This window comes from Genypterus blacodes, unplaced genomic scaffold (genome assembly GCF_046128005.1).
Source record: "Genypterus blacodes isolate CSIRO-AG114 ecotype Tasmania unplaced genomic scaffold, CSIRO-AGI_Gbla_v1 ptg000064l_1, whole genome shotgun sequence".
Lineage (NCBI taxonomy): Eukaryota > Metazoa > Chordata > Actinopteri > Ophidiiformes > Ophidiidae > Genypterus > Genypterus blacodes.
Window position 1 is genome coordinate 1,744,429 of NW_027466876.1, and position 21,571 is coordinate 1,765,999.

The 21,571-nt window shown below is 38.0% G+C and overlaps 1 protein-coding gene across 2 annotated transcripts in view; it reads left to right on the top strand.

Annotated features, from left to right (window-relative positions):
* Nucleotides 1-15,494, top strand: part of LOC143004113 (exostosin-1-like) — a 216,886-nt gene extending 201,392 nt beyond the window's left edge. For both annotated transcript variants that reach the window (XM_076155004.1, XM_076155005.1), the window contains one exon: nucleotides 14,632-15,494. In XM_076155004.1, coding sequence (XP_076011119.1) covers nucleotides 14,632-14,817 — 186 coding nt within the window. In that variant the 3' untranslated portion in view covers nucleotides 14,818-15,494. The remainder of the gene's footprint in view (nucleotides 1-14,631) is intronic.
* Nucleotides 15,495-21,571: the final 6,077 nt, after the last annotated feature.

Below are 21,571 nucleotides of genomic sequence, written 5' to 3' on the forward strand. Positions count from 1 at the left end.
GGACCAAAAATTTAATTTGCCCCAAACTTATAGAAAACAATACTGGTGTCCTGTGAATGCTGCGTTTCTAAATTTTAGAGCTCTAGCACTTAAATTCAGCAACATATGAGCTTTTTAGGAAATCAAACAATTTGGTCCATGGATACACTGTCTTTTTGGGAAATTGGACCAAAAATTTAATTTGCCCCAAACTTACAGAAAATAATACTGGTGTCCTGTACATGCTGTGTTTTTAGATTTTAGAGCTCTAGCTCTTAAATTCGCCAAGATATGGGCTTTTGGGAAAATCAAACAATTTGGTCCATGTATACACTGTCGTTTTGGGAAATTGGACCAAAATTTTAATTTGCCCCAAACTTATAGAAAACAATACTGGTGTCCTGTACATCAATACTGGTGTCCTGTACATGCTGTGTTTTTAGATTTTAGAGCTCTGAATCTGAAATTCGCCAAGATATGGGCTTTTTAGAAAATCAAACAATTTGGTCCATGTATACACTGTCGTTTTGGGAAATTGGACCAAAAATTAACATTGCCCCAGACTTATAGAAAACAATACTGGTGTCCTGTAGATGCTGTGTTTCTAAATTTTAGAGCTCTAGCACTTAAATTCACCAAGATATGAGCTTTTTAGGAAATCAAACAATTTGGTCCACGTATACACTGTCGTTTTGGGAAATTGGACCAAAAATTAAATTTGCCCCAAACTAACAGAAAACAATACTGGTGTCCTGTAGATGCTGTGTTTTTAGATTTTAGAGCCCTGAATCTGAAATTCGCCAAGATATGGGCTTTTTAGAAAAACAAACAATTTGGTCCATGTATACACTGTCGTTTTGGGAAATTGGACCAAAAATTAAATTTGCCCCAAACTAACAGAAAGCAATACTGGTGTCCTGTAGATGCTGTGTTTATACATTTTAGAGCTCTAGCTCTTAAATTCGCCAAGATATGGGCTTTTGGGAAAATCAAACAATTTGGTCCATGTATACACTGTCGTTTTGGGAAATTGGACCAAAAATTTAAATTGCCCCAAACTTATAGAAAACAATACTGGTGTCCTGTGCATGCTGTGTTTCTAAATTTTAGAGCTCTAGCACTTAAATTCACCAAGATATGAGCTTTTTAGGGAATCAAACAATTTGGTCCATGTATACACTGTCGTTTTGGGAAGTTGGACCAAAAATTTAATTTGCCCCAAACTTATAGAAAACAATACTGGTGTCCTGTGAATGCTGTGTTTCTAAATTTTAGAGCTCTAGCACTTAAATTCAGCAACATATGAGCTTTTTAGGAAATCAAACAATTTGGTCCATGGATACACTGTCTTTTTGGGAAATTGGACCAAAAATGAACATTGCCCCAAACTTACAGAAAATAATACTGGTGTCCTGTACATGCTGTGTTTTTAGATTTTAGAGCTCTAGCTCTTAAATTCGCCAAGATATGGGCTTTTGGGAAAATCAAACAATTTGGTCCATGTATACACTGTGGTTTTGGGAAATTGGACCAATATTTTAATTTGCCCCAAACTTATAGAAAACAATACTGGTGTCCTGTAGATGCTGTGTTTATACATTTTAGAGCTCTAGCTCTTAAATTCGCCAAGATATGGGCTTTTGGGAAAATCAAACAATTTGGTCCATGTATACACTGTCGTTTTGGGAAATTGGACCAAAAATTTAAATTGCCCCAAACTTATAGAAAACAATACTGGTGTCCTGTGCATGCTGTGTTTCTAAATTTTAGAGCTCTAGCACTTAAATTCACCAAGATATGAGCTTTTTAGGGAATCAAACAATTTGGTCCATGTATACACTGTCGTTTTGGGAAGTTGGACCAAAAATTTAATTTGCCCCAAACTTATAGAAAACAATACTGGTGTCCTGTGAATGCTGTGTTTCTAAATTTTAGAGCTCTAGCACTTAAATTCAGCAACATATGAGCTTTTTAGGAAATCAAACAATTTGGTCCATGGATACACTGTCTTTTTGGGAAATTGGACCAAAAATGAACATTGCCCCAAACTTACAGAAAATAATACTGGTGTCCTGTACATGCTGTGTTTTTAGATTTTAGAGCTCTAGCTCTTAAATTCGCCAAGATATGGGCTTTTGGGAAAATCAAACAATTTGGTCCATGTATACACTGTGGTTTTGGGAAATTGGACCAATATTTTAATTTGCCCCAAACTTATAGAAAACAATACTGGTGTCCTGTACATGCTGTGTTTTTAGATTTTAGAGCTCTGAATCTGAAATTCGCCAAGATATGGGCTTTTTACATTACATTACATTACATTACAATCATTTGGCAGACGCTTTTATCCAAAGCGACTTACATTACATTACATTACCACCCTTGGCAGAGGGGGGAGCAATTGAGGGTTCGGTGCCTTGCTCAGGGGCACCTCGGCAGGGGCTCGAACCTGCGACCCTCCGGTTCCCAAGCGGAAGCACTACCCACTGAGCCACTGCCCCCATTTTTAGAAAATCAAACAATTTGGTCCATGTATACACTGTCTTTTTATAAAATTGGACCAAAAATTTACTTAACCCCAAATTTACAGAAAACAATACTGGTGTCCTGTAGATGCTGTGTTTATAAATTTTAGAGCTCTAGCTCTTAAAATCGCCAAGATATGGGCTTTTGGGAAAATCAAACAATTTGGTCCATGTATACACTGTCGTTTTGGGAAATTGGACCAAAAATCAACATTGCCCCAAACTTATAGAAAACAATACTGGTGTCCTGTACATGCCGTGTTTCTAAATTTTAGAGCTCTGGCTTTTAAATTCACCAAGATATGGGCTTTTTAGAAATTCAAACAATTTGGTCCATGTATACACTGTCGTTTTGGGAAATTGGACCAAAAATGAACATTGCCCCAAACTAACAGAAAACCATTCTGGTGTCCTGTAGATGCTGTGTTTATAAATTTTAGAGCTCTAGCTCTTGAATTCGCCAAGATATGGGAATTTTTAGAAAAACAAACAATTTGGTCCATGTATATGCTGTCGTTTTGGGAAATTGGACCAAAATTTTAATTTGCCCCAAACTTATAGAAAATAATACTGGTGTCCTGTAGATGCTGTGTTTTTAAATTGTAGAGCTCTGAATCTGAATTTCGCCAAGATATGGGCTTTTTAGAAAATCAAACAATTTGGTCCATGTATACACTGTCATTTTAAGAAATTGGACCAAAAATTTTATTTGCCCCAAACTTACAGAAAACAATAGTGGTGTCATGTTGATGCTCTGTTTTTAGATTTTAGAGCTCTAAATCTGAAATTTGTCAAGATATGGGCTTTTTAGAAAAACAAACAAGCAGAAGAAGAAGAAACACTTTTATTGATTCCCGAGGGGAAATTCTTTTCCTCACTCAGTTGCAGCTTTGCATTGTTGTTGTACACAGACAGTTGAAACACACATATGTAAACACCCCCATGCAAAGAAGGTCTGTATACAGCAGTTTTGTGCAGAGATGCTGAGTGAGGGGGGCTACTCCATGCAGGCGCCTGGGAGCAATTTTGGGGTTAGGTGCCTTGCTCAAGGGCCCATCGGCAGTGCACAGGAGATGCGCCGGCATCCCTCCAGCCACCAGCCCATCGTCCGTTTTTTTGCTGTGGTCCTCCTGAGACTTGATCCGGCGACCCTTGGGCTACCAGCCACGTGACTCTATAGACTTAGCCCCTGTAGCCACTGACGGAGCCTCTTAGCCCCAAACTTATAGAAAACGATACTGGTGTCATGTAGATGCTGGGTTTTTAAATTTTAGAGCTCTAGCGCTTAAATTCACCAAGATATCGGCTTTTGAGGAACACAAACAATTTGGTCCATGTATACACTGTCGTTTTGGGAAATTGGACCAAAAATTCAATTTGCCCCAAACTAACAGAAAACAATACTGGTGTCCTGTACATGCTGTGTTTTTAAATTTTAGAGCTCTAGCTCTTCAATTGCCAAGATATCGGCTTTTCTGAAAATCAATCGATTAGGTCCATGTATACACTGTCGTTTTGGGAAATTGGACCAAAAATGTAATTTGCCCCAAACTAACAGAAAACAATACTGGTGTCCTGTAGATGCTGTGTTTCTAAATTTAAGTGCTCTGGCTCTTAAATTCGCCAAGATATCGGCTTTTTAGAAAAACAAACAATTTGGCCCATGTATACACTGTCGTTTTGGGAAATTGGACAAAAAATTTAATTTGCCCCAAACTAACAGAAAACAATACTGGTGTCCTGTAGATGCTGTGTTTATACATTTTAGAGCTCTGAATCTTAAATTCGCCAAGATATGGGCTTTTGGGAAAATCAAACAATTTGGTCCATGTATACACTGTCGTTTTGGGAAATTGGACCAAAAATTAACATTGCCCCAAACTTATAGAAAACAATACTGGTGTCCTGTACATGCTGTGTTTCTAAATTTTAGAGCTCTGGCTCTTAAATTCACCAAGATATGGGCTTCTTAGAAATTCAAACAATTTGGTCCATGTATACACTGTCGTTTTGGGAAATTGGAACAAAAATTGAATTTGCCCCAAACTAACGGAAAATAATACTGGTGTCATGTACATGCTGCGTTTCCAAATTTTAGAGCTCTGAATCGAAATTTGCCAAGATATGGGCTTTTTAGAAAATCAAACAATTTGGTCCATGTATACACTGTCGTTTTGGAAAATTGGACCAAAAATTAACATTGCCTTAAACTTACAGAAAACAATACTGGTGTCCTGTATATGCTGTGTTTCTAAATTTTAGAGCTCTAGCTCTTAAATTCACCAAGATATGGGCTTTTTAGAAAAAGAGACAATTTGGTCCATGTATTCACTGTCGTTTTGGGTAATTGGACCAAAAAATAACATTGCCCGAAACCTACAGGAAATAATACTGGTGTCCTGTAGATGCTGTGTTTTTAGATTTTAGAGCTCTAAATCAGAAATTTGCCAAAATATGGGCTTTTGAGAAAATCAAACAATTTGGTCCATGTATACACTGTCGTTTTGGGAAACTGGACCAAATTTTAATTGTCCCCAAACTTACAGGAAATAATACTGGTGTCCTGTAGATGCTGTGTTTTTAGATTTTAGAGCTCTAGCTCCTAAATTCACCAAGATATGGGCTTTTGAGAAACACAAACAATTTGGTCCATGTATACACTGTCGAATTGGGAAATTGGACCAAAAATGTAATTTGCCCCAGACTAACAGGCAATAATACTGGTGTCCTGTAGATGCTGTGTTTCTAAATTTAAGAGCTCTAGCTCTTAAATTCGCCAAGATATGGGCTTTTTAGAAAATCAAACAATGTGGTCCATGTATACACTGATGTTTTGTGAAGTTGGACGAAAAAATTTAATTTGCCCCAAACTTACAGACAATAATACTGGTGTCCTGTAGGTGCTGTGTTTCTAAATTTTAGAACTCTAGCTCTTAAATTCACCAAGATATGGGCTTTTTAGAAAATCAGACAATTTGGTCCATGTATACACTGTCGTTTTGGGAAATTGGACCACAAATTTAATTTGCCCCAAACTTACAAAAAACAATACTGGTGTCCTGTACATGCTGTGTTTTTAAATATAGAGCTCTTGCTCTTAAATTGCCAAGATATCGGCTTTTCTGAAAATCAATCGATTAGGTCCATGTATACACTGTCGTTTTGGGAAATTGGACCAAAAATTGAATTTGCCCCAAACTAACGGAAAATAATACTGGTGTCATGTACATGCTGTGTTTCTAAATTTTAGAGCTCTGAATCGAAATTTGCCAAGATATGGGCTTTTTAGAAAATCAAACAATTTGGTCCATGTATACACTGTCGTTTTGGGTAATTGGACCAAAAAATAACATTGCCCGAAACCTACAGGAAGTAATACTGGTGTCCTGTAGATGCTGTGTTTTTAGATTTTAGAGCTCTAAATCAGAAATTTGCCAAAATATGGGCTTTTGAGAAAATCAAACAATTTGGTCCATGTATACACTGTCGTTTTGGGAAACTGGACCAAATTTTAATTGTCCCCAAACTTACAGGAAATAATACTGGTGTCCTGTAGATGCTGTGTTTTTAGATTTTAGAGCTCTAGCTCCTAAATTCACCAAGATATGGGCTTTTGAGAAACACAAACAATTTGGTCCATGTATACACTGTTTTGTGAAGTTGGACCAAAAATTTAATTTGCCCCAAACATACAAAAAACAATACTGCTGTCCTGTACATGCTGTGTTTTTTCAGATTTTAGAGCTCTAAATCTGAAATTTGCCAAGATATGGGCTTCTTAGAAATTCAAACAATTTGGTCCATGTATACACTGTCGTTTTGGGTAATTGGACCAAAAAATAACATTGCCCGAAACCTACAGGAAGTAATACTGGTGTCCTGTAGATGCTGTGTTTTTAGATTTTAGAGCTCTAAATCAGAAATTTGCCAAAATATGGGCTTTTGAGAAAATCAAACAATTTGGTCCATGTATACACTGTCGTTTTGGGAAACTGGACCAAATTTTAATTGTCCCCAAACTTACAGGAAATAATACTGGTGTCCTGTAGATGCTGTGTTTTTAGATTTTAGAGCTCTAGCTCCTAAATTCACCAAGATATGGGCTTTTGAGAAACACAAACAATTTGGTCCATGTATACACTGTTTTGTGAAGTTGGACCAAAAATTTAATTTGCCCCAAACATACAAAAAACAATACTGCTGTCCTGTACATGCTGTGTTTTTAGATTTTAGAGCTCTAAATCTGAAATTTGCCAAGATATGGGCTTCTTAGAAATTCAAACAATTTGGTCCATGTATACACTGTCGTTTTGGGAAATTGGAACAAAAATTGAATTTGCCCCAAACTAACGGAAAATAATACTGGTGTCATGTACATGCTGCGTTTCCAAATTTTAGAGCTCTGAATCGAAATTTGCCAAGATATGGGCTTTTTAGAAAATCAAACAATTTGGTCCATGTATACACTGTCGTTTTGGGAAACTGGACCAAATTTTAATTTTCCCCAAACTTACAGAAAACCATACTGGTGACATGTAGATGCTGTATTTTTAAATTTTAGAGCTCTAGCTCTTAAATTCGCCAAGATATGGGCTTTTTAGAAAAACATACAATTTGGTCCATGTATATATACACTGTCGTTTTGGGAGATTGGACCACAAATTTAATTTGCCCCAAACTTAGAGAACACAATACTGGTGTCCTGTACATGCTGTGTTTTTAGATGTTAGAGCTCTAAATCTGAAATTTGCCAAGATATGGGCTTTTCAGAAAATCAAACAATTTGGTCCATGTATACACTGATGTTTTGTGAAGTTGGACCAAAAATTTAATTTGCCCCAAACATACAAAAAACAATACTGCTGTCCTGTACATGCTGTGTTTTTAGATTTTAGAGCTCTAAATCTGAAATTTGCCAAGATATGGGCTTTTTAGAAAATCAAACAATTTGGTCCATGTATACACTGTCGTTTTGGGAAACTGGACCAAATTTTAATTTTCCCCAAACTTACAGAAAACCATACTGGTGACATGTAGATGCTGTATTTTTAAATTTTAGAGCTCTAGCTCTTAAATTAGCCAAAGATATGGGCTTTTTAGAAAAACATACAATTTGGTCCATGTATATATACACTGTCGTTTTGGGAGATTGGAGCAAAAATTTAATTTGCCCCAAACTTACAGAACACAATACTGGTGTCCTGTACATGCTGTGTTTTTAGATGTTAGAGCTCTAAATCTGAAATTTGCCAAGATATGGGCTTTTTAGAAAATCAAACAATTTGGTCCATGTATACACTGATGTTTTGTGAAGTTGGACGAAAAAATTTAATTTGCCCCAAACTTACAGACAATAATACTGGTGTCCTGTAGGTGCTGTGTTTCTAAATTTTAGAACTCTAGCTCTTAAATTCACCAAGATATGGGCTTTTTAGAAAATCAGACAATTTGGTCCATGTATACACTGTCGTTTTGGGAAATTGGACCACAAATTTAATTTGCCCCAAACTTACAAAAAACAATACTGGTGTCCTGTACATGCTGTGTTTTTAAATATAGAGCTCTTGCTCTTAAATTGCCAAGATATTGGCTTTTCTGAAAATCAATCGATTAGGTCCATGTATACACTGTCGTTTTGGGAAATTGGACCAAAAATTGAATTTGCCCCAAACTAACGGAAAATAATACTGGTGTCATGTACATGCTGTGTTTCTAAATTTTAGAGCTCTGAATCGAAATTTGCCAAGATATGGGCTTTTTAGAAAATCAAACAATTTGGTCCATGTATACACTGTCGTTTTGGGTAATTGGACCAAAAAATAACATTGCCCGAAACCTACAGGAAATAATACTGGTGTCCTGTAGATGCTGTGTTTTTAGATTTTAGAGCTCTAGCTCCTAAATTCACCAAGATATGGGCTTTTGAGAAACACAAACAATTTGGTCCATGTATACACTGTCGTTTTGGGTAATTCGACCAAAAATTGAATTTGCCCCAAACTTATAGAAAACAATACTGGTGTCATGTTGATGCTGTTTTTTTAGATTTCAGAGCTCTAAATCTGAAATTTGCCAAGACATGGGCTTTTTAGAAAATCAAACAATTTGGTCCATGTATATATACACTGTCGTTTTGGGAGATTGGACCACAAATTTAATTTGCCCCAAACTTACAGAAAACAATACTGGTGTCCTGTACATGCTGTGTTTTTAGATTTTAGAGCTCTAAATCTGAAATTTGCCAAGATATGGGCTTTTTAGAAAATCAGACAATTTGGTCCATGTATACACTGTCGTTTTGGGAAATTGGACCAAAAATTGAATTTGCCCCAAACTAACGGAAAATAATACTGGTGTCATGTACATGCTGCGTTTCCAAATTTTAGAGCTCTGAATCGAAATTTGCCAAGATATGGGCTTTTTAGAAAATCAAACAATTTGGTCCATGTATACACTGTTGTTTTGGAAAATTGGACCAAAAATTAACATTGCCTTAAACTTACAGAAAACAATACTGGTGTCCTGTATATGCTGTGTTTCTTAATTTTAGAGCTCCAGCTCTTAAATTCACCAAGATATGGGCTTTTTAGAAAAAGAGACAATTTGGTCCATGTATTCACTGTCGTTTTGGGAAATTGCACCAAAAATGAACATTGCCCCAAACTTACAGAAATTAATACTGGTGTCCTGTACATGCTGTGTTTTTAAATTTTAGAGCTCTAGCTCTTAAATTCGCCAAGATATGGGCTTTTTAGAAAATCAAACAATGTGGTCCACTGTCGTTTTGGGAAATTGGACCAAAAATTTAATTTGCCCCAAACCTACAGACAAGAATACTGGTGTCTTGTAGATGCTGTGTTTTTACATTTTAGAGCTCTAGCTCTTGAATTCACCAAGATATGGGCTTTTTTGAAAATCAAACAATTTGGTCCATGTATACACTGTCGTTTTGGCAATTTGGACCAAAAATTTACTTTACCCCAAATGAACAGAAAATAATACTGGTATCCTGTAGATGCTGTGTTTTTTAGATTTTAGAGCTCTAGCTCCTAAATTCGCCAAGATATGGGCTTTTTAATAAAAAAACAAATGATTCGTTCCATCACTGTCATGTTTCCCGAATTTGATAAAAATTTAAATTTGCCCCAAACTTGCCGCCAATTATATTTATGCCATGTAGATACTGCCATTGCAGCCTGGATGCTGTGCCTGAAATTTTAGCTCTAGCTCACTCCTTCCAAGTCCAAGATATTGGTCTGGTTTTCTCTAGTTTTACAAAACCATGCCTGCGGGGTCAACTTTTTCTGAATTTTGGCAATATTCCCCAATCAGCCCCATGTTGGAATCACGATAATGTGTATTAAAAGACATTTAAATTTGAGGGGGAAAGAAATTTGATAAAATAATAATTTTAAATTTAAAAATATAAAAAATTGTCATATCATATCGTACATATGATGGGTTTAAAAATACTTTGAGAGCCTGTAAAACATACATACATAACAATATACAAACTGCCATCAGCTGCAAACCTTCCCAAACTGACGGGTTCCGAGAGACTCATACACATTACTGGTTTGCAGTTTTAAAAAAACAGGATGAAAACGGCAGCTGCGGTTTGTTATAGATGATCCAGTTGGGCAGCTTGGGCAGTGTGATTAAGCTGGATTCACTGGAGGAGCTTGTGGCAAATACAAAATCGGAAATATCCATGAAGCCCAGCACCTCCAAACTGCTCTGTGACAGCCTATCCATGATAAGACCACCCTCACCACCAAGGAGGCGCTCCCACTGACCTCACATCATCAAACCTTGTGTCATCATATGCTTGCACAACTATAACATTTCCTACTGACTGATCTAAGGAGATAAAGGCAGGGCTCAGATGTACAGTAGTGTGGCCCTGCTGGACCCCCTGCCTGTCTTATGATGAACAATAACTGGCCTCATCGAAAATCCCCATAGGGCACGCACACACACACACACACTTACAAAAAATAATACTGGTGTCCTGTACATGCTGTGTTTCTAAATTTAAGAGCTTTAAATCTGAAATTTGCCAAGATATGGGCTTTTTAGAAAATCAAACAATTTGGTCCATGTATACACTGTCGTTTTGGGAAATTGGACCAAAAATTAACATTGCCCCAAACTTACAGAAAACAATACTGGTGTCCTGTATATGCTGTGTTTCTAAATTTTAGAGCTCTAGCTCTTAAATTCGCCAAGATATGGGCTTTTTAGAAAATCAAACAATGTGGTCCACTGTCGTTTTTGGAAATTGGACCAAAAATTTAATTTGCCCTAAACTTACAGAAAACAAGACTGGTGTCATGTAGATGCTGTGTTTTTAGATTTGATAACTCTAAATCTGAAATTTGCCAAGATATGGGCTTTTTAGAAAAACAAACAATTTGGTCCATGTATACACTGTCGTTTTGGGAAATTGGACCAAAAATTTAATTTGCCCCAAACCTACAGAAATTAATACTGGTGTCCTGTACATGCTGTGTTTTTAAATTTTAGAGCTCTAGCTCTTAAATTCGCCAAGATATCGGCTTCTTAGAAAATCAATGGATTTGGTCCATGTATACACTGTGGTTTTGGCAATTTGGACCAAAAATTAACTTTACCCCAAATTTACAGAAAATAATACCGGTATCCTGTAGATGCTGTGTTTTTACATTTTAGAGCTCTAGCTCTTGAATTCACCAAGATATGGGCTTTTTTGAAAATCAAACAATTTGGTCCATGTATATACTGTAGTTTTGGCAATTTGGACCAAAAATTTACTTTACCCCAAATTTACAGAAAATAATACTGGTATCCTGTAGATGCTGTGTTTTTTAGATTTTAGAGCTCTAGCCCCTAAATTCGCCAAGATATGGGCTTTTTAATAAAAAAACAAATGATTTGTTCCATCACTGTCATGTTTCCCGAATTTGATAAAAATTTAAATTTGCCCCAAACTTGCTGCCAATTATCCTTATGCCATGTAGATACTGCCATTGCAGCCTGGATGCTGTGCCTGAAATTTTAGCTCTAGCTCACTCCTTCCAAGTCCAAGATAATGGTCTGGTTTTCTCTAGTTTTACAAAACCATGCCTGCGGGGTCAACTTTTTCTGAATTTTGGCAATATTCCCCAATCAGCCCCATGTTGGAATCACGATAATGTGTATTAAAAGACATTTAAATTTGAGGGGGAAAGAAATTTGATAAAATAATAATTTTAAATTTAAAAATATAAAAAATTGTCATATATTGTACATTTGATGGGTTTTAAAATACTTTGAGAGCCTGTAAAACATACATACATAACAATATACAAACTGCCATCAGCTGCAAACCTTCCCAAACTGACGGGTTCCGAGAGACTCATACACATTACTAGTTTGCAGTTTTAAAAAAACAGGATGAAAACGGCAGCTGCGGTTTGTTATAGATGATCCAGTTGGGCAGCTTGGGCAGTGTGATTAAGCTGGATTCACTGGAGGAGCTTGTGGCAAATACAAAATCGGAAATATCCATGAAGCCCAGCACCTCCAAACTGCTCTGTGACAGCCTATCCATGATAAGACCACCCTCACCACCAAGGAGGCGCTCCCGCTGACCTCACATCATCAAACCTTGTGTCATCATATGCTTGCACAACTATAACATTTCCTACTGACTGATCTAAGGAGATAAAGGCAGGGCTCAGATGTACAGTAGTGTGGCCCTGCTGGACCCCCTGCCTGTCTTATGATGAACAAAAACTGGCCTCATCGAAAATCCCCATAGGGCACGCACACACACACACACTTACAAAAAATAATACTGGTGTCCTGTACATGCTGTGTTTCTAAATTTAAGAGCTTTAAATCTGAAATTTGCCAAGATATGGGCTTTTTAGAAAATCAAACAATTTGGTCCATGTATACACTGCCGTTTTGGGAAATTGGACCAAAAATTAACATTGCCCCAAACTTACAGAAAACAATACTGGTGTCCTGTATATGCTGTGTTTCTAAATTTTAGAGCTCTAGCTCTTAAATTCGCCAAGATATGGGCTTTTTAGAAAATCAAACAATGTGGTCCACTGTCGTTTTTGGAAATTTGACCAAAAATTTAATTTGCCCTAAACTTACAGAAAACAAGACTGGTGTGGTGTAGATGCTGTGTTTTTAGATTTGATAACTCTAAATCTGAAATTTGCCAAGATATGGGCTTTTTAGAAAAACAAACAATTTTGTCCATGTATACACTGTCGTTTTGGGAAATTGGACCAAAAATTTAATTTGCCCCAAACCTACAGAAATTAATACTGGTGTCCTGTACATGCTGTGTTTTTAAATTTTAGAGCTCTAGCTCTTAAATTCGCCAAGATATCGGCTTCTTAGAAAATCAATGGATTTGGTCCATGTATACACTGTCGTTTTGGCAATTTGGACCAAAAATTAACTTTACCCCAAATTTACAGAAAATAATACTGGTATCCTGTAGATGCTGTGTTTTTTAGATTTTAGAGCTCTAGCCCCTAAATTCGCCAAGATATGGGCTTTTTAATAAAAAAACAAATGATTTGTTCCATCACTGTCATGTTTCCCGAATTTGATAAAAATTTAAATTTGCCCCAAACTTGCTGCCAATTATCCTTATGCCATGTAGATACTGCCATTGCAGCCTGGATGCTGTGCCTGAAATTTTAGCTCTAGCTCACTCCTTCCAAGTCCAAGATATTGGTCTGGTTTTCTCTAGTTTTACAAAACCATGCCTGCGGGGTCAACTTTTTCTGAATTTTGGCAATATTCCCCAATCAGCCCCATGTTGGAATCACGATAATGTGTATTAAAAGACATTTAAATTTGAGGGGGAAAGAAATTTGATAAAATAATAATTTTAAATTTGAAAATATAAAAAATTGTCATATTGTACATTTGATGGGTTTTTAAAATACTTTGAGAGCCTGTAAAACATACATACATAACAATATACAAACTGCCATCAGCTGCAAACCTTCCCAAACTGACGGGTTCCGAGAGACTCATACACATTACTAGTTTGCAGTTTTAAAAAAACAGGATGAAAACGGCAGCTGCGGTTTGTTATAGATGATCCAGTTGGGCAGCTTGGGCAGTGTGATTAAGCTGGATTCACTGGAGGAGCTTGTGGCAAATACAAAATCGGAAATATCCATGAAGCCCAGCACCTCCAAACTGCTCTGTGACAGCCTATCCATGATAAGACCACCCTCACCACCAAGGAGGCGCTCCCGCTGACCTCACATCATCAAACCTTGTGTCATCATATGCTTGCACAACTATAACATTTCCTACTGACTGATCTAAGGAGATAAAGGCAGGGCTCAGATGTACAGTAGTGTGGCCCTGCTGGACCCCCTGCCTGTCTTATGATGAATAAAACTGGCCTCATGGAAAATCCCCATAGGGCACACATAAACACACACACACACACACACACACACACACACACACACACACACACACACACACACACACACACACACACACACACACAGGCCTTCACAGCCATATACAAAGTGAACCACCCCTGACGATCTTTCACTTTAATAACGGGTAGCGACATCATCTACAAAAACAGCGGACCGCCTGAAGTGACCAAGTTAGCAAGGTCATCAAGTCTCATGGCAACTTTAGGAAGAGAGCCACACCACGATCACACACAAACGCACAAACACGCCGTGTATGTGTGTGTCGTCTGCGTACACCGCAAGTTCCAGTTCGATTTTGTATAAATGTGTTATCTCTAAGGCATTTTTCTGGTGCGACTTTATTGCCTTCAGATCAATTGAAGGATTACAATTACAGGACATGCAGGCATTTCAGGGTCTGTTGAAGGACTCATTTTAGAGTTTAGTTGGGTTTAAGGTTCAATTATTAGTAATAGGATTACCTGCTCCTCCAGATGTTATTGAACATGACAACAGCCTTATTTATCATTTTCCAAATCTTACAATTTGCTTCTAATATCTAAGAGCTATGGGCATCAGTCAGAAGGATGTAATGGAATAAATGAATTAAGCTCTGGGATCATAGCCTTTCGCTCTCTCTCTCTCTCTCTCCCTCCCTCTCTCTTTCACACCTTTCTCTGTGTCTTTGTACCAAGGGCTCCAAGGCGTCTCGGTGGGCCGACCCAGACCACTTTGCCCAGCGACAGACCTGCATGAATGCCTTCAGTCGCTGGTTGGGTTTCATGCCCCTGGTGCATTCCCAGATGCGATTGGACCCAGTGTTGTTCAGGGACCAGGTTTCCATACTGAGAAAGAAATACAGGGACATCGAGAGGCTGTGATGCACAAGGATACGCACCTGACACCGAATACTCAAACATATTGGATATAAAATAGACGGACACATACAGGGACACCAGGGTGGACATAGTGTAGAAGGACACACACGCGCAGTTTACTGCGTATTGCTATGACAAATTCAACAAACTGTATGTGAGTGACGTGGGCATACCTGTCATCTGTGACAATACACCCAAAAACATGAATGCACGGATACAAGACTTGGGCACATTCAAGGCAGAACTTGGTCCTGGCCTCAGACATATTGTATGTGTTGCATGGGTTGAAGAAGACACACTGAGACAATTGTACAAGGACCTACAAAATGTAATGTGTTCACAACAAAAAACTAAAATATCAGATGTATGTGTATTGTTGATGTTGGCCTATTGGCTGAAGAGGCATATATAAATATATATACAGTATTGTCAGCCAAAAAGGCTTCAGAGATTCACAGGCCATGGGTCGTGTTCATTCCGCTCAGATGAAACACACTTTGGGGTATGTAGATACACGTTGTGGGTTCCATCAAATGGACAAAAAGTACAAACTGTAGCATCTGGGTCGAGCCAAATGACAGATATCCCAACACCTCCAGAGACAATGGTGATGAGCCTCTTGTATACTATTGTAGATTTTCAGCGGCAGTTCCTGTCTGTATGAAAGCAAAATAAAAATAATAAATAGAGATGTTACGTTACAAATTACGAGGTCTTAATTTCATTTCGTTTTAATTGTTTCATATGTCCAATCTGATAATCTGCCTTTATGTACATCACTTCATCTTTCCTTGACTACAATCTTTGCTCTGTTTATGCTGATTTCATTCTAAAATTGAGCTTAAAGATGATTCATTTATACACTGCCCCTATTTCTCTGTTGAAGTGATTTCAGTGTCCATTTCCAACTTGTCCCAGATCTCTCTGCTGCACCATTTCCTGCAATGCATTGCCTTTTTTGTTTGTTTCCATGCTGGAATGCTGTAAAAAACAAAATGCAGCATTTTGTGCCTCCTGGCCGGTGATGTTGCAGTTCCATTGTCCAAGACCAGCACATTTGGGAGCCAAGAGAAGAGACACAGGAGGAAACACACTGAATATGTTGTACTGAGGCTCCAACCACCATGGAAAAGTATCTCCAATACACATGAAAGGCCACGAGGTCAGATGCTCTCTGATTGTATGTGTACTGATAAATGATATCAGCTGCTGTGATGACAGCCGGATAGAAAATCTGCAGGCTTCAGATCCATGTTTTGGATGAAGTGATGGAGAGCCAGGTCAAGCTGCTGGGTCAGACGGGTGTGTGAGATGCCCCTAAGAACGTCAGGTTGGAAAATCATCTGTATCCAAATTCACTTGTGTCTTTTTTCTGCCTCGTCAAACATTTTAGATTGTTTCATCAAATCATTATGATGCCCAAATTGTAAAAAATGACAAAGTGGATGACCTGATGTCTGTTGTTTTATTCCTCTCACCATTGCAGATATCTGTATCCATCACCTTTTACAGTGTGGAAACAGCAGGCAGCAGAGCACGGGAATTGGACAATTTAAGAGATTAAGAGTTAGGAGGACAATTACTACCCCTCTGTGCAGGTTTATTTCTGACAAATAAATACTAAAACTAAATAAATAACAATAAATCAAAATTACACATTTAAAAAATAGTTTTTTTTTTATATCGTAGCTTAACTATTAAATGTGAAGCAAGATGGAGCATGCAGTTCATTCCAATTTACCTGAATTAATAAAATAGTCATACAACTGCAAGAAATCCATCTGTATTGAGTAGATTACACACACACACACACACAGCCCTTTCATGTATGTATATCCATTCCCACGAGCTTAAAGGAGGTGATCAACCAATCTTCCCATGAAACAACCTCATCCCTTCTGTCAGCTTCCATTTGTCTCTTCCTTCATCTATCTCTCTTCTCCTTTGTTCATCTCATCTCCTCCCTCTTTCACAAACAATGATTCTGATCACCGACTTTGTAGTTTTTTCAAAGTTGTACTTGTGTCACTCTAGCACGGCAGAAATTCTAATGAAAAATCACAATAGACCCTAAGAAGGTCAATAATAAACAACATTATATGACATCATTACAAACCAACCTCTGCCATTTCATCAACATGACACCTTAAATCCTCCCAAGCTATCCTACAAGGGAAACGCACCATAGATGTTGTAAAATCCCCGGCGTAGCTTTACCTCTGCAGCACTATCCTGGTGGGATTCGTTGAACCTAAGGAGAGGCTCCAACTGCTATTTTTACCTTTTAATGTTGGCATTTCTGTTCATTGTGGCAGGAGCAGAATCCCACGTGAATAGGTGGTGAAATGATAAGAGTTTGCTGTAAAATAACAGCACAGTCATTAGTTTCAGACCTAACAGTTTCTCGTTTTCTTCCTTATGCATGCAAATTGTGCTGGAAGTCAACAAATGTCACAGAATCACAAATTGTAATAAGACACGATTTTGTTACAATTTTGCTTTTTTGCAAACTCTCCATGTCCCTATCTACAAGAGGAATAGAATGGAGGCTAAATTAAATTTCAAGGTGCAAACACCTACTGTGTTGTATGTTGAAAGTTAATGAAATGCAAGACAGCTCGGACCCTGCAGCAAAAGAAAGAATCTACCATTAGTTTCTTTCAAATATGTTTGTGTGCAAAAAAACTAAATGTTTTACAGTCTGGTCAAGTACCCAGAACTAACACATGATTCAGTCTAACAGGGATTGACTTTAAGAGAGTGTTTTCATTTCACTTCGCTTATAGAGAATTCTGTTTTTGGTCTTATGATGCATTGATATTGTCACTGCTGCTTGTAAAATTGTGTGTGTGAGATAGAGAGAGGTCATAATTATCTTATGTACATAGTGTATAACAATGGCAGGAGTTAGGAGTTCAGAGCCCTCTTGAGACCGATAACAGCGCAAACACTTTCTGCAGCACAATACTTCAAAAGCATAAGTGCATAAAACATCACTTAGTGTTATGTCTGTCTCGTTCTCTCTGGGCTGATTCTTGCTACAATTTGGCACTACGGCACGTCTACAACTTGATTTAGACTGATAATCTTAAGGGAGATCTATTAATCTAGATCGATTTCTCCATCATTCCTATAAAATGTCATTTGCAAAGGAACTTCCCATGATCCACGTCATCGTCCTGTAGCGGCAGTTAGATGTCAATCTGACGCACAATATCTGAGGTAGAATCTTCTCTGTGAGGAAATTGACTGAACCTGAAATCCCCCCCCCCCCCCCCCCCCCGAGCCATTTACTTCAAATATCTATCAGGCCAAAAATGACAGTAGGATGTAAACATATTCTTATTTGTTGCAGCTGATATTTGGTGCAATGTTAAGTATATAAAAATGGAGCTTTGCTTGCTGTATTTTATGGACAGTAAGACACTGAATACTACTATTGTGTAATGTTAAAATTCTAGTATTACTTTTTCAAGTATATGTATGTGTTCTACTAATTGGATAAGACAAGAAAAACATTGCAGTCGTTAATTGCAGCCATTAAAATATGGGGAATGTGCACAAGAGACTTAAGGAAATGTTTTCATCACAGTTAGAGAAAACAAGCATCCACAATCTGTCTCCCACTTCAGTGAGTCTTGGCAGACATGTTACACAGATTTCAGTGTATTCATAGTCATTTAAGGCCTATTTGGAAACATTAACTGCACTGCTACTGCACTTTCTTTTTCCACTGCTGAGCACCACCTTGACATCTGAATCAACGGAATTTTTCTGATGCCACTTTGGGAACTCACCGGGAACATCATGTCTGTCTGTCTGTCTGTCTGTCTGTCCTGTCTGAATTCTTAGGTTTTGCTCCGGTGTGACACGCTCCCTGCAGATGTCACTTGTGTGTGTCTGTATTAGTGTGTCTGTGTGTCATAAAAGTTGAGGAGCCATGACGAAAATCCAGTAAGAGAGCACGCAAGCACAAAGGGCTTTAGCTTCTGCATATTCAAACCTCCTTTGTGTGCCTCAAAATACAATGAGTGACTGAGGCACAGAGAAAAGGTTACCAATAGGGAGTCCAAACCATAAGATTATCTTGCACACCATTTCTCTGCAGCATTTTTTGTCCTTTCAGTGAGACACACACAGCGACCTTATTCCATGTGAGCATTTTGAAAGGGTCTCTCGACTGAGATCAATACAGGTCAGTGTTGAGGTCTGTGGATGTGATCATCCAAGGGTTCCCTCATTTGTACAAGGATTCCTGTTCCTGCTTGTGCCAGGCAGCAGCAAGCACAGTGGGAAATAAAATGTCTGTTAAAGTAAAATCCAGATACCACCAGAGGTCCAAAAAGACACCTCTGACATAATGATGATTCTATTGATTCAGTTTGTACATTTCGGCTCAACCAGAGACATTATTTCTTAAACCCACAGATGTTGGTTTGTGTAAGCAGAATTGTAAGAAAGTGCTGAAAAGAAAACCAATCACGAACATTACGTGATACAAACTTATGACCTGTTTTTCGCTATTCACTATTGACATTGCCTAGTTATGTGGCTTAGATATGAACTATCAGCTAAAATGTAAAGAGGTCCAGTTAGAGAAAATTTCTTGAAGCAAAGGTCCGGAAGATCATAATGTCTAACCATGTACTGTCATATATGTTTAAGTAGCCTAGTTGTATCAACATTGGCGTGTAATCAATACCTGACTGTCAGATCAAATGAATTCAGTAAGATTCAAAAACGTTTTGACAATATTGTCATGTAACATAGAACATGTACCAAGTAAAAGTACCAAGTAAAAGTAGGGCTGCATTTCAAAATAAGTAAATAAGTAAAATGTGAAAATTGTGCATGTTCAAATAAAGTACTTAACTTAAATAAACTTCAATAAAATAAAGGAAGCAAAAGCTTGAATTTCCCATTTTCTGTTTCACGTCTTGACTCAACAGTCTCAAATAATTTCACAGATAATAAATCTCAACACAAAACAAGGAGAAACTAATCCCAGCAGCTCTGAGGGAACACTGAATGTGTGGCTCAGGATCCTGGATGACTCGACTCATATTGGGCTCTAAGACCACTTCTGTGACCTCAAACCTCTCTTAATGCAGTTATGGTGGATGTGGTTTCAACCGGGAAATTCTTCAAATTTTATTCTTAGCAATGCAATTTTTTTTTGCAAAAATCCTTCTGCTCACCTGTCAGGAGGCTTCTTGTGAATAATAGTTAGAAAAAGTGACATGACATTACAAGAACTTCACACCTGGTGTGGGAAATGGTCAATATCATCGATGCAAGTGCACCACGTTATTGATTTCCAGACAGAATCAGTGGAAATTGCTATGGTTTGCTGGCTAGCTAGCGAGCTAGCCTGAAGGGAGGCGAGGACAGAGAGCCGCAGAGACAAATGTCCACACTTTCTGGACATTTCTTTCTTTTTAGCTCGGTGTAATACTTGTTTAGGACCCTTGTCTCTAGTCTATTTCTACCCTATCACAGTTTCCAATTTCACTCCTATCGTCCTCGACAAGCACCCTGCCAGCCATATCAGAGCTCATTTCATTGTAATCAAAATGATGTCTGGAAATAGCTTATTGATTATTAAGAGTGAGTCAGCCTAAAAAATAGAAATGAATCTTTATTTTACAGAACAAAAGCAGCCTTCAGTTCCACATAAACATTAACATTATTGACTTTGTTAAACACTTTCTGCGCCTGCTTCCTGGATTTACACCCTCACTAACTATCGTCGTCGTATGTTTCTCATTTCTTCATTTGTCAATGGAATGAGGAATCAGGACACCGCTGCTGTTTTCCTCGTCTAAAGCCTTGAATTGATTATACTTGTTTCTTCCTATCTTATTCCTTTCCTTTCATAGCAGGCTTGTGTTTAGAGGAGGCTAAGACACTTCAGAAGGTCCGGACGGGGGGTTGTGTGCGCGACGATGCTCGCCATTTTTGTTTCAATTGCAATTCTGTGCAAGACAAATTCAATGATCACAAACTTCCAATACCATATTTTCATTATGACTCAGCATTTTGACTATATTTTTGGAGGCCTTAAAAGTAAATATTCTTCCCTTTGTTCACATTTAGATTTCATACCTGAAAATATTGAAAATCTTGAGTGAAATACTAATGTTAAACGTTATATATTTACAAAGGTACCAAAAACGCAGTGGCTTGAGAGGAAAGAGTGAGCGCTTGTGTTTCTGGAGACACAAATAAAAGTGTATCTTTTATCCATCTGTCTTTGTCTCGGTCCATTGGATTCAATCAGTCGTGAAAACTAGTGTCCCCTCTTCCTTTCATCTCTTTCTCTCTCTCTCTCTCTCTCTCTCTCTCTCTCTCTCTCTCTCTCTCTCTCTCTCTCTCTCTCTTAAGCCGTCAGCATCCATCTCATTCGTTACGGCTCCATTATGCAGTGCTGGCTCTGTAAAATAACAAACGCATGAATAAATCATACCCCCCCTCCATCTCTCTGATTCATAGACTTTGGATAATTATGCTGTTTTTCATGAGAGGGCATTCATCGATTCGATGTGACCCCAAGCACCTTCCAAGGTTGTGATTTTTTTAAGGGAATTTATCGCCGAGTCACAATTGGCGAGCGAGGAGCGGGTTCGGAGAGTAGTCGATGTCCCTGAGGAATATCTAAATATTCAAATCTCTCTCTCTCTCTCTCTCTCTCTCTCTCTCTCTCTGTCTCTCTCTCTCGCTCGCGCTTTCTGTACTCCCTCACTTCTCAAATATCCAT